The 14966-nt window shown below is 35.3% G+C and overlaps 2 protein-coding genes across 2 annotated transcripts in view; both read left to right on the forward strand.

Annotated features, from left to right (window-relative positions):
- The first annotated feature begins 35 nt into the window (after positions 1-35).
- Positions 36-12677, forward strand: ndufs2 (NADH:ubiquinone oxidoreductase core subunit S2). The gene is made up of 14 exons (XM_033983721.2): positions 36-160; positions 1455-1558; positions 2498-2688; positions 4176-4296; positions 5744-5856; positions 5932-6006; positions 6416-6493; positions 7272-7357; positions 7917-8036; positions 8998-9127; positions 10240-10335; positions 10838-10921; positions 11359-11416; positions 12519-12677. The coding sequence occupies exons 1-14, from the start codon at positions 54-56 to the stop codon at positions 12554-12556; spliced, it is 1401 nt and encodes a 466-aa protein (XP_033839612.1). The 5' UTR covers positions 36-53; the 3' UTR covers positions 12557-12677.
- A 162-nt stretch (positions 12678-12839) lies between these two features.
- The window catches only part of fcer1g (Fc epsilon receptor IgFc epsilon receptor Ig), a 6957-nt gene continuing 4830 nt past the window's right edge, over positions 12840-14966 (forward strand). The window contains exon 1 of the mRNA XM_033984070.2: positions 12840-13046. Coding sequence (XP_033839961.1) covers positions 12986-13046 — 61 coding nt within the window. The 5' untranslated portion in view covers positions 12840-12985. The remainder of the gene's footprint in view (positions 13047-14966) is intronic.

Here is a 14966-nt window from a genome sequence, read left to right on the forward strand (position 1 = left end):
ACCTCTTTATAACAACCCCAGAAGAATCCTCTTACGTCACAGTTTGAGCCAAGATGGCGGCCACGATGCTGAGGTCGCTCTCCAGGCTCGGACGTCCTTCAGCCAAAATCATTGCACATAACGGTTTCCTCAGTCCCAGCTGCACCGTGCTACAAAGCAGGTAAAGCAAAACAATGTGAAATTCTGAAGATCTGGGGTTTTGGTAGCTTTTTAACGCGTCTGTCATTGCATCTGTCAGCCCAAGTGCTAAAGCTAGCCGGCATGCTACTAAGCCGACAGTAGATTCTAATAACAGAGTGACCTACTGCTTGCAGAAACTATCTTATCATCGATTCTTTATTGTAGAAGCGATTTGACGTTGCTGCATGATGCTTGACTTATAAAACGTATTTAATAGTGTGAGTTGACTGTTCACAGGCTAAAGCTAAGGGTTGTTTACAAGTTGGCTGTCAGTCAACTTCTCTTACAAAATCCCCGCATGTGCATTTGATAATCGAGCAGCCCGACTACAGTTTGAACATTTAAATAATAATACTAATAATACGTAAAAATTCTTTCTATTGCAAATTAAAGATGTCTTGTGTCTGTGACACTGAGTCTGATACACAAACACACGCTGTTCTTTAGTAGTATTAATGTAAAATATCGTTGTGTATTAATTAAATAGTAATAGTTTTAACTGTCTAAATTGTTTTTAATAAATAGATTTGAAAAGAAATGCACACATGTTAAAATCCACAACCTCCACCTTCTGGTCTCATTACTTTGCATGCAATTACTGGTATTTTTATTAGTCAGAAATGTCTCCAAAAATGCATTCTTCTGAGTGGAGTTGCCTCTCCACTGATCTGACCTGTAACTTGGCCCTGGAGCATCACCTGCTTTTCTCTGATGTCGTTCTGTAGAGCATTCCAAGCAAAGCAATTGGGTTATCAGAAGTATTGAATCAGCTTCTAATCTATGGTAAAACTAGTATTGAAACTAGATACTCATTTGGGCAAGTATCAATACAAAAAAAGCCACATTCGCAGCACAGAAATGAACCTTTCCTGAATAGCTTTACAATGATATTGAGCTCTATTAGAACAAGTATAAGACCACATAGACTAGTATACGCCCATAGTCCACTATGGAACCTACCTGGACGACTGAAGGATTACACAGATATAAGGCCACATGGTAATATAAGAGAAAGTACTATGATTTAATGTTGAAAATCACATTCTATTGTATAAAGAAAAAGTGTTTCTAATGATTGTGGTCAGAGTCAATATTGAGTATTGAGTCTACCCCAGTGTCGGAATAGAGTTTGAAATTTTAGTTTTGTGACAACACTACTTGATAGCAGGCTGTCACATTATATAATACAAAAACACACTAGCTGTTAGCTTGTATAATTTGTATTACCAGTAGTGAATATTGCCCTTTATGTGAGTTGTTTTCTGTGTGTGCAGGCAGAAGCAATGGCAGCCTGATGTGGAGTGGACTGAGCAGTTTGCTGGAGCAGTCATGTATCCCACTGCTCTTAACGAGAAGTGGACACCTCCTCCATGGAATGGTATCATGCATTTGATTTGTCTTTTTAGTCTATAGTCTACCAGTAAATCAGGGACATTTCTGTGACTAGGAATTTCCGAATGTAAAAATGTACATTTCACTGAGAAGAAAATCAACTTGAACAACAATGACTGCTTGTATAAAATACAAAATAATAAAATGTTGCACTTGGTGAAATCCTGAGACTGAGAAGTTTTTCAAAGTATTTTGTAATTATAATAATGCTAATCATGCATCAGATTTATATAGCACTTTTCAACAGAGCATTCTGTGCATTATTCGTTCATTCTACAGTCTGTGATGATAAGCTACTATTATAGCCACAGCTGCCTTGGGGTAGACTGATGGAAGCAAGGCTGCCAGTCTGCACCATTGACACCTCCGACCACCACCCACAGTCTTTCCAAGGACACAACAGCAGTTTAGCCAATGGCAACCCACTGTAGCATTTACAATGTGGCATTGGGCTGGGTCAAGGCAAGAAGAATTAATAGGGTATTAAACATTACCAGGACATAGGAAGTCTATAATTAATTTATATTGACCTCATGAGCAGGTTACAACGAAATACTGTTTACATATTTGTAAATGTCATATTTTGAATGCTTTATATGTATATATAGTCTGCTTCAGTCAAACTTAGGCTTGTAAACTAAAACAAACAAATAAGAAAACAGTTTAAATGCATTATTGGTTTTACTTCATCAGTTATCAGTGACACATCTCCATATGATCAGTTACTGGTATTGGTTGAAAATTTCATTATCACTAAATAGAAATACAGGCAAAACAATATCATCCAGCAAGTGGCTACACTTCTACAAGAAAAGCTACACGGTGCATCTTTTAAAAGAAAAGTTACACAGTGCACCTTTTAATATGCAAATCTAATAACATTTAAGTGACTGTACGTAATGTGAAACCATTCTCTTCCCCATAGATGTAGACCCTCCTGCTGAGAAAGACTTGTCTAACCTGACCATAAACTTTGGCCCCCAGCACCCGGCAGCTCACGGGGTGCTGCGGTTGGTCATGGAGCTGAGCGGGGAGTCGGTCAAAAAGTGTGACCCCCACATCGGCCTGCTGCACCGGGGCACAGAGAAGCTCATTGAATACAAGACATACCTGCAGGTACCAGCCAGCATACATGATTTAAAGTAGAACTAACTAAAGACGAAATCCACTTTCAATCACAAAAGACTGCCCTGGTTACAGCCAGGTGTTTCTGATTACAATTGACTGCAGGCATAGTTTAAAGTCTTGATGTCTGTTAGATAAATCACACTGTTCCTTATATCTCCAGACTCTGCCCCTCCCACCTCACTCTCTTTAGTCCTCCAGGTACTGCCCAGTTAAGCCACTTTTGAAATGTGGTTGTGGGAGGATTTTAGGCGTCTTACAATGGTGTTCCATCATCATTACTTTACTTATTGTTGTATTTAGATTGATTCATGTATGTTTGACTCATCTAGAATTTGGGGATTGAGTGCGCTGAAGAAAAAAATAGTTTTTAGCAACCCCTCATCCCCACCCACTTCCCTGTTTTAACTAGTTCTCTTGGTAATGGTTGCAGTGGCCCTGCTCTCTTTGCTTGATTTAGGAGTCACTAAATTGCATTTCATTGTTTTTTTTGTTTTTTTACCTAACAATGACAATGACACTAAATAAAATCTAATCTTCAAAAATGTCACATAGCAATTTTTCAACGATAAAACATGCAAATATATAGTAGCATTTCACTCTAGGTAGCACAAGCTTTAAAGAGGTGCGGCTTATCAATTAAAAAAACAGGAAGTCACTAGTTCCATATCTATTATTAAACCCTTTTAGATCAATATTGCAGTTTATGGACATAATATAAAATTATGATCTATGTTATAGTTACTTACTTGTTACTAAAAAAAACATGTTCTGTGTTTTATTGCATTATATTGGAAGACTTTTAATGATTGAATTGACCCTGGGATGGTGGCTGAGTGGTCTGGCAATAAAAGCATTGGATCTGAGCTTAGCCTTTGGTGGATCATGAAATTAATATTGGAATATATTACTGAATGTAGGAATGTGTTACTCTGTGCAAATGTACTTTGAACAATAGTTACAAAGCTAGATTTAAAATGTGTAAGTCTTTTTAGTATAGGATGCATAGGGATAAGGGAATAAAATGCTATACAAATGTTGATATTAAATGATTTTATCAATTTAATCATAAAAATTTCAGAATTATATTTTAGAAGCAAAAATAAACACGTTAATAATAAATGCAATCTTTTCATTCAAATCTCAATTACTTTTAAATTATAGAATATAAAAGTACATACAAAAAAATGTTCAAACTAGTTTTTATGTCGCATGAAAAAATAGGATTTTTAATTAAGAAAAATTGATATGATATTTTTACATTTTCTTTGTCAACATTTGAGACAATGTTAAATGGTCTCTTCTCAAAACTTAAAGAAGCTAAATTTGACCTTTGTAGGCATGGAAGTGAAGAAATAGTGGTTTTACCACTACCTCACACATTTCACCAGAATAAGTCGTGTCTAATTTTATAAAGGGTAAGTTGGTTCATTCAGAGAAGTCCCCTGTTGGGTCACTTCTTGTTTTTTTTCCTACAGGCCCTACCATACTTTGACCGCCTTGACTACGTGTCCATGATGTGTAATGAGGAGGCCTACTCTCTGGCTGTGGAGAAACTGCTCAACATCCAGGCCCCTCCCCGCGCCCAGTGGATCCGAGGTAGGGGAAAGATATATCAATTTGTGATTTTTCTGACAAGCATGATGAGATTTGCGATGTATGTAAGTATACCACAATACTAAAATTTCCAACTATTTCGATACTAAGAAATAGTCTCGAACTCAGTACTAATACCACAAAGATAATCAAAACTCTTTTTTTAGACAACAGAATGTGATTTTCAACATTTAATCATAGTACTTTCTTTTAGAATGTGACCTTATTTCTGTGTAATCCCTCAGTTGTCCATGTAGGCTTCATAGTGGTCTACTAGTCTATGTGGTCTTATGTGGTCTTATACTTGTTCTGATACACCTCAAGATCATTCTAAAGCTATTCAGGAAAAGTTAATCATTTCTGCCCTGTGAATGTTTTTTGTTTTTTTTGTTTTTTTTTAAGCTCAAATGAGTATCTAGTTTTGATACTGGTTTTAGTGTCTGATTTTAAATGCTTTGAACAGAATCCTACTACTAGGGTTGTCAAAAGTTCAAATTGTAAACATGTCCAGAAGAACTGACCATAATATAACCAATACAAGAATCACATTTCAGAACATGTTAATACAGATCTAAACTACAAATTTAGTGTTTTTCTGTAGATTAAAACAAATATTATGTTGTTTGTGGGGGAAATTATGCTATCCCAAAAAAATGCAGCCATTGTGATTTGCTAATTGTGATTTGCTAATTGTGATTTGCTAATTGCGATGAATCTTGCAGTCCTAATCAGAGGTACATACATACATACATACATACATACATACATACATACATACATACATACATACATACATACATACATACATACATACATAAGTCAGAATTTAAGTTAGTGGTACTAGTTTTTGGAATAATTTAAGATGCACTTAGTAAGTTTTCAGGTGAGGGGTGTACCTGCTTGTCTCTATGGACATTTCCCACAGTTATTTTACATTTACTAGTGAATTTCTGTATGGTTGTTTCTTGCCATATGTATGTTGTGTCGCCATGTTTTGCGATATACACTACCAGTCAAAAATTTGGACACACATTTTTTTGCCTTTATTTTTGTTTAATACTAATTTAGATTCTCATTTAAAGCCTGTGTTTCTTCATTTCCATCACTGTTATATTTTTTATTTATAGATTCTCATTGAAGGCATCAAACATATCAATGAACATTTATGGAATGTAGTAAACATAAAATAACTCAAAATGACTCAACATGTTTTAGATTAAAAATAAATAAATATATATATATATATATATATATATATATATATATATAGCCACCCTTTGGTTTGAACCCTGGTTTGCACTTTTGCATTCCTTTACCCTGACATGGCACACCTGTAAAGTGAAAACTTTTCACTAGACTTCAGTCAAAGGCATTGAATTAGAAGATGTGTCCAAACTTTAGACTGGTTCTGTATTTTGTATAGCCCTAATATATAATTCCTTTTGCACAGTGCTGTACGGTGAGCTGACACGCATCCTTAACCACATCATGGCCATCACCACCCACGCGCTGGACATCGGAGCCATGACACCCTTCTTCTGGATGTTTGAGGAGAGGGAGAAAGTAAGACACCGCAACCTCCTGTGCAATAGTAAATCTCTGTTAATCTGCTTCTATTTATTCTTATTTGTTTCCTAGATGTTTGAGTTTTACGAGAGAGTTTCCGGGGCCCGAATGCACGCTGCTTATGTACGACCTGGAGGGGTGCACCAGGTGAGTCCCTACATTCTCAAATAAGGGTATAAAGATCCCCCTTTAAAGCACCTACATACCAAAATTTGCAATATTTTTATCTAGAAGGATTTGTTATCAAATTCTAAACTAGTTGTTTAAGTTTTAGCACAAAATAAAATGAAGCACAATTAGGTTTACTGAAATACTAAATGAGATATTTTTGGATCTAAATTTCTTTTTATAGTTTTTGTGCACATAAAATGCTTCATTTATAAAGGAAAACATTATATGATTAAACACATTTGAACAACTTAAATGATAAAAATGATTATTGTCAGGGCAGCATATAATGAGCACAGCACAAAATCTGTTACTTGTTGTCCTTTTAATAAAAATTTTGTTTTTGACATTTGAATCTAGTACTATAGTAAATGTGTGACTGTTTCAGGATTTGCCGTTGGGCCTGATGGACGACATCTATGAGTGGTGCAAGAACTTTTCCATCCGGATTGATGAAGTGGAAGAGGTCAGTTTTCATTTGTCTACAACTGAATTCACTAACCAAAATTCACTTTTAGTTGCTCAGACGTTTCAAAATGGAACTGCATGATCATTTATCACGATCAAAATTGCAATTTGATTGGATGCAATTTGCAAATCACAAAGGCTGCATTGTTTTAAGCACCATAATTTCCTCTAGAGACAACTAAATCTCCTGTCTTGTTCTGCAAGAAAAACTGCTAACCCTGTAGTTAAGATCTGTACAAAAATGTTCAAATCAATTCCTAAATAATGGATAAAGGAAAATCTGTCTGTAAGCATTTTAATTCTGGACCATGTTCTATGTTATCTTTTTGTAATGTTTTGCAGTTGCCTTCTGTAGCACCTTTGCCGATATCCTGCAACTGTTACATTAATATGCACTGTCACTATCAAATAAATAAAAGGCAAGGCAAGTTTATTTGTGTAGCACAATTTGCACACAAAGTAATACAAAATGCTTCAGAGAATAAGAAGCATAAGGCATTACAATCACGATACAACAAATCAGAACATAAATAATCACAAATAATCATCATAAAATTAACATTAAAAGAGAACAGTGCAGAATAAAAACCTTTCAGTCATATGCACAGCTAAACAGAACAGTTTTGAGCCTGGATTTAAACATCGTCAAAGTAGAGGCCTGTCTCACATCTTCAGGAAGACTGTTCCAGGTTTTAGCTGCAGAAAACTGTAAAAATGTGGTATCAGTGATCATTCATTTAAGCATTTACCTATTTCTAGCATGAATGTGTTCCCAGATGCTGACCAACAATCGTATTTGGAAGAATCGAACTGTGGACATTGGGGTGGTATCTACAGAGGATGCTCTCAACTATGGATTCAGGTTCAAATTTTTCAAGTCTCCTCCTGCTTTTATAATTCTGTAGATTAAAAAATTATATATTTTGAGTACTACCATTCAAAACATCTTTTTTTTTTCTTTGTTTACCACTTTCTACAATATGTAAACATATGGATGGCATCAAATTTATGATGCATAATGTTAAATAACTTGAATATTTTATATACAAATCTTCAAAGTAGCCACCCTTTATCTTGTTAACTGTGCTGCAAACACTTGACCTTCTCTCAATGAGCTTCATAATGAAGTCTCCTGAAATAGTTTTCACTTCACAGCTGTGCCTTGTCAGGGTAAAGGAATACCAAAGTGCAAACCAGAGTTCAAAGCGTGACTATTTAAATAAAAAAAAAAAAATCTGAAACAAATTAAGTTATTTTGAGTTATTTCTTGTTTAGTACATTCCATATGTGTTCATTCACAATTTTGATGCCCTCATTGAGAATCTATAATGTAAATAATCATGGAAATAAAGAAGAAACATAAATTAAAAAGTGTGCCCAAACTTTTGAGTGGTAGTGTAAATTTATTTTTTTCTCCCCAGTGGAGTGATGCTGCGAGGCTCTGGAATCAAATGGGATCTGAGAAAATCGCAACCTTATGACAAATATGACGAGGTGGAGTTTGATGTGCCCATCGGGACTAATGGAGACTGCTACGACAGGTGAAGACGATTTAGACTGATTTGATATAGGATAGAAAAGCATTCATTCTTCACTGAAGAATGAATGCTTTTCTGTTTTAAAGAATCCATATCATGCAGAATTGACTGAGTATTTTCCCATGTTGTATTGTCGTCCACTCATCAAACCATGGAGTTGTATTTTGCTCCATTTACATGTTTCATTAATCCACTAATTCATAATTGACTACTTTGGGAACTCAAAAATTCTCAGTTTGCATTTTGCCTAGATTGTTGCATCATAGGACTTTTCTTTGCATGGTGATGATGGCTTATGGGCTTAAAACTAAGTCTGCTGTCAAATTTTATTCACAATGAATGCATGGCTCTATTAGCATAGCTACCTAGCCTAAGACTTAATTTGTTTACTTTTCCATTGTAATGGGGATGGGAAGTGCCCCATTGGAAACGGAGTTATTGTATTTAACAAATTAAGACATTATTATAAGTTAGAAAATTTGAAATACTTGTCCCAAAGTGACCAAAAGCATGTTTAAAAGGGAATTAAAGACACAAGAATACATACTTTACCCACAACCACTTTTCAAATAAATCTGTTAAACTGGGAAGTACCTGGAAGTCTAAAGAAACGAGTGAGGTTGGAGGATTGTTGTGATCTGGACATATTAGGAACAGTTTGTCAAACCGGTATCCACACTTCAACTCTTCAAACTCTCTAATCAGAAACATTTGGCTGTAATCAGAGCAGGCTTTCCTGATTCACCAGGTGCTGGAAATTGCAGAGACCACTGAAGGCAGAACAACCTTAGATTCAGGTGTTTTTGCCTAGTTTGCTCTAAAGTTGCCAAAAATGACTAGGAGCAGTAGATAATTAGGATTTATGTTAAGATTTGGATCAGTCTGCAGGAAAAGAATCTAAGTCAATCTAATGTCTCCACAAAGCATATAAACGTGTGTGTGTTGGGTGGTGTGTGTTGTGCAGATACCTGTGCCGAGTGGAAGAGATGAGACAGTCCCTCAGAATCATGCTCCAGGCCCTGAATAAGATGCCCGAGGGGGAGATCAAGGTGGATGACGCCAAGGTGGCCCCCCCAAAGAGAGCAGAGATGAAGGTACAGTACGCACTTTATTTTGCCCTCCTACCCACTTTGACTTCTGACTGCTATTTGTGTTTGTTTTTCCACTTTGTTAAGCGCTAATCACATTCGTTTAAATAGGAAACTAGAGAAAGGTATTGCTAAAATATGATATTAAGTAGGTTGATCCATGGGTTTCAGAATGATGAAAAATTAGGACTGTTGCCATAGCAATGAACTATATGAACAAAATATTTTATCTTTTGAATGGTGAAAATGTCACATGATAGGAAGCTGAAATCAAGGAACAGCTTTTTTTGCTCTAAAGATTGGCAGCCCTTTGCAAAATCACACAACCGGGAGTGGGGGTTCAACCAATGTGTTTTTAAACTATACACCTTTACTCTAACCATTTGGATAATTACAGCCCTGGAATTGCCAATCTATACTGCATCAAAGGTAAAAGGTAGCTGTTAACTTGAAAACAACCACTTAATGACATCACAAGGTGGAACAGAGCATTTTGAGCTTTGCAGATGACAGACTAATTATTCATATATATATATATATATATATATATTTATATATATATATATATATATATAATATTTTTTCCATGAAGATATTTTTTATCTAAATGTTCAATATGGCATTAAACAGATCTGCATGTGTTTTGACCATTAAACTTAAACATTAAAAAATAAATGCTATTCTTACTGCAATCTAGAACTTGCACTAGAACTGTGGAACCTTTAAGGCAAAGCAGTAAAATCTCCATGGAGACGAGCAGTATAGTACTTTACATCTAAGTTACATAGTGGACCTTTAACAAAATGAAAAGATACAATCTGTACATTTGTCAGTTGAAGAACAACACTGACTCCACCAAAATATTTATTTTGGTCAGATTGTGTTACAATAAAGCTCAGGTCAACATCTAACTTGAGTAACAGAACTTCGGACACAGCAGAGCCTACACTGGCATCACACCCCCAGAGAATGTCAATGACATGAGCTGCTAAGTATCAAAAGCCTTGTTGTGAACATGTATCCCAGTAAAGGGTTAACTTCACCTCCTTCACCGCATAAGTCAGTTTCCTGTTCCTCTTGTCTCTCACATGCCTCTTGTTTGTGCTGTGCCTCCACAGACTTCCATGGAATCTCTCATCCACCACTTTAAGTTGTACACAGAGGGCTACCAGGTCCCTCCTGGGGCCACCTACACCGCCGTGGAGGCTCCTAAGGTCAGCACTTGTTATAAAAGTAAACCAAAGCTGACATGTATACAACAATAATGCCTTTTTACTTCCTGGTTGAACATGGGCAGCAGATGTGACATATGTAGAGTTCTGTTACCCAGTAACCATAATGTAAACAAGGGCAAAAACACAATAGTTATAATTAGACACACTACAACACCTTTATTTTGTTAAAGTAATGTTTATACAGTCAGAAAAATGTCTTCCTTGTGTGTAAATTCTGGGTAGAATTTTCCATGTTGGTGACATGGGTAGAGGAATTCTATTTTAAAACTCATCGCTACTTCCTGTATTTTTTCACTTTTCTTTTTTCAACTTTTTTCCACATCATTGTTTCATATCTGTCACGTGGCAAATATTTATCACAAATATTATTAAACCATAATTAGAAAATATGCAGTACTCTCATAAGTCTGAATATTGTATAATTTAGTACATAGCATGTGCCTCTAATATGAATTCATATAAATGTTTGTGGATTTGCTAGGGTGAGTTTGGAGTGTACTTGGTGTCTGACGGCTCGAGCAGACCCTACCGCTGCAAGATCAAAGCCCCTGGATTTGCTCACTTGGTATGGACTCCACTATGCTGAAAAAGAATAGAAACCAAAACCTTTTGTATATGTATAAATATGAATATAAAATTATTCTTTAAGTGATTTTTGATGAATATAACAAGCGATTTGTGTTCAATATAACAGAATTCAGAACTCTTAAAAGGCTGTGTACGCAATTTATTTCCCAGACATTTGAGTAAAATTTGTCTTGCCCCAGTACAGATATATTGTGTAAGCATCACAGTCAATAATTGGGATAAGTGACAAATAACTTCCACTGCCAACTGTTTAAAATAAACTAGTTCTGTTTTTCATATTTTGAAGGTAGTAAAAATCAGGCACAGTGCCTTTTTAAGTTTTTAAAGTTCTGTTTACAGAAGATACCGTAGCATTTTATTTTATGTGGCATTAACTTGAACATAACTGTGTCTTTATTTTGTTTGTTTCCTCAGGCTGGGTTAGACAAAATGGCCAAAGGACATATGCTGGCTGATGTAGTAGCTATTATTGGTAAGAATTTCAGAAGGAAATTAATATACTATACTAAACTTTAATGCAGATCTATTATGGAAAATTGACTTTTCAGAGCTTTTAACCATATTATAGTTGTTCCCCTCACCATTTACTCATTCAAAGTTGTATTTGGAGTGATTTGTGCATTTTTGAGCAATCTTTAATCGCTTATTTTCAAGACGCCATATTGATGATCAATCCCCATTTTCACCGCCACTGGCATATGCCCACTGCTTTGTACTTTCTTCAATTTTATTTTCTTAATCTGTGATACGCAATGGATTTGGTAGCGCTTGGAGTCATTTTGGTACAAATGGAAAAAAAATCATTGCTCGCTAGTGTGATCTGCAGTTAACCATTGGAGGTGCAGACTCTTTTGTGGTGACCTTTACAGTTATGTCAACTCCCATTGGACACCACAGTTTTCTGAGGTGGAAGTCAGCGGAGTTGTGTTTTTTATTAAGTCGTTTTAGATGAATATTGCTATTTAACATAATGATCTAAAGGTGTCATAGATTATCGCTATAAAACAGATAAAAGTAACGGCATACTTTAAAGAAGACCTATTGCACTTTTGTCTGCATATTAATAACATTATGGGAGAGATTATTCAACGTCTCTATACTCTGCACTTTTCTTGTACTGAACTACTATCATTTTGGCCGCTATAGCTAAGTTGGTGATGGTTCTGCCATTTGTTGTCTTTTGGCAAGACACTTTCATAACAATAATGCATCAATGCATTATTTATTCAGTCCACACCTGTTGTTACCATTGTAGCCACAGCTGCCCTGTGGTAGACTGACAGAAACAAGGCTACCAATCACCCACACACCACAATCATACACAGAGAAGGTGTCTTGCCAATGCTATGCACTTATAGCTCTCAGCTAAAATCTAAACAAGGGCTGTTAGGTTGGTGGATGAGCTTTCTGACCACTAAGCTAGAAAATGCTTAAAAAATGAAAAAATGCTTCTCTACACAGTACTACCATTACTGCGATTTAGCAACTTTCCTGGATGACTGAGGGATTAGATTACATCACTGCTACTTCTATTACTACTACAACTAATACGACTGTTTGTTCTTGTCTTTTAGGCACACAGGACATAGTGTTTGGTGAAGTTGACCGCTGAAGAGAGAACTGCTATCTGTCTCTTCCTGTTCACAATTCAGCCTGCTTTTGTTTGATGTCTTCTAATTTTACTGTACAATGCTCAAAAAATGAATATACCTAATAAATATTTTACAACTCCACATCTTTGGTCCTCTGGTTTAATTTAAACACTTTTAAAACATGTTTTCTAATACTTTTTCTGAAGTGTTGGCATTGTGTGTTTTTTTTTTTTTTTTTTGAGGTTTTCTTTTTAAAGGGGAGTGGTCTGACGAGATCTGAGAGAGATGGACTTCAAGCTGCCGACCACAACTTCCCTTTAAGCTAGCAAGCTATGCGGTAACACTAGAGGCAAACAAGTAGAAGAGCCAGAGCCAGCCCAGCAGACGTCCTTGCCGCGTCCTTAAATCCACTCAGAGTGCTCCTCAATCAGTCAGTCCAGTGTCCAAGCATGGGGCGCCATGGTCCTCTAGCTCTTGCCCTCCCGCTGTGGATGTGCTTTGGAAGAGCAGGTGAGTGCAAAGATCAGACCATTTTATTATACTTCACTTTTAGTAATGTCAATGGGACTCTCCTGTTTGAATGTCTATTTTAAGCGGTTCCCAGTTGAGACAACAGCACAAATCAAACTGTACATTAGCATACATTTATACAATTATAAGAATTTCTTAGCTAAAACGGTTGCAAAATATTGTTTAAATTAATGCAAAAGGGTTTGGAAATTAGATCTAAGAATTTCAAATAAAAAGTAGTAAATTCCAAGGTTGAAGGATAACTTGTATTTGACAAAAATTCTATGATTGCATGATTGTTATTTATGGCCTTGATTTTCAACCAGTGTGTCGGGGAACACTAGTGCTCCTTAGTCTAATTTGAGTACATTGGCATATCTTATCCGAAAAATAAAAATTGATACTGGTGAGGGTTTTGTTTTAAGAACTAGACGGTACACAGGACACTACACTTGGTATTTTTCCCCCTCTAAAAGATGTGTTCAACCAAAATTCAACTCAAAAAGATTGCATTACATTCCATAAATCTGGGTTTGGTTTGTTATTCTATGAAAAATATAATCTGGAGTTGTATGTTAAAACTAACCCTGTACTTTTTTCTATAGACATATCACAATTTTTTTTTTTGTATTAGTTTAGCAGTTCATATTTTACTTTTCTCTCAAATGCTAACGACGGGTATAAAAGGTCCACTTAAAGAAATATAGTGCAGATTCAAAATATTTGCATTTTCATATTTTTCAGTAGTTAAATGTCCAACTATTTAACAACTACTTTGATTAAAAAAGAGAGGGGAAAAAAATGAAATAAGAATAATTTTATAAACTAGATTTTGTACAGTGTTTTGAGAAAGCTTTGACTGGTCAGTCTGCAAACAGGAAATGTGGTGTTTCACACTCAACTTCTTGGAACTGAATGTGAAAGGCTCTTTATACAACTTTATGTTTAATTTATAATTTTTTATTTGTGTCTTCCTACTTTTGTAAAAACAAAATGTGAATACAAGATGGTCTCATCTATTAAAAAAAAAGGATTGCAAAGAGACAGAAAAGGGAAAAAAAGCATTTGTTAACTACGTTGTAGTATAAGGAAGGAAGCAGAGGGTATGTTATGTGGTATGGTATGTAGATATAAAAGTAGTTATAAAATATAGCAGTATTTCCCAGCTTTTTTGAGTTGAGGTACACTTTTCTTACACTAAAATATGACCAAATTACAGCAAAGAAGAAACTGCCCCGGTTTGTTTTTTGTTTTTTTTTTTCTATTTGGCAATTTTTGCTTTCTCAACTGGTTCATACGTTGTTCGGGACATTTCAAAAAGGCAACTTATTCAATCAAATGCATGTGTGAATTAACTTAACTCAAATTAAAATTTCCCCAAGGTTCCCCGACACACTGATTGAAACTCTGTGGAATATAGAATAGCCAAAGTATTTTGATACATTTTTTTTCTTCTCATATTAAGATGTTTGTACATAGAGGTATGATTTCTCACATCACGTTCATTTTACTTGATGAATAGTAATTTTAGCAGGCTGTAAAACAATTGGATGCAATGAGAACTGCATTGTTTGGAAGAAGACATTTTGAATTTTAAAATTTAAACCTCAAAACAATAACCTCAGAATCTAATTAACAGTATGAGAATGGTAAAATTTATAATTTTGAGTACCCTAATTTTAGATTCAAAAAGGCTTACTGGTATCAAATGTAAAAAATTCAATTTTTCCCATTAAAAAGATATGATATTTTGTTTTAATCTCTGTCCATGGGTTTCAGAATGATAAAAAATTTGGACGTTTGCCGTAGGGATTAACAATTTAAAACAATCTGTCATTTACCAACTGTTTACTTACCAAATGAAATAAATGTGTTCCGATAAGATTTCAACCAGATACAACATTCAAGTATTGGCATCAT

Source organism: Periophthalmus magnuspinnatus, chromosome 18, assembly GCF_009829125.3.
Source record: "Periophthalmus magnuspinnatus isolate fPerMag1 chromosome 18, fPerMag1.2.pri, whole genome shotgun sequence".
Classification (NCBI taxonomy): Eukaryota; Metazoa; Chordata; class Actinopteri; order Gobiiformes; family Gobiidae; genus Periophthalmus; species Periophthalmus magnuspinnatus.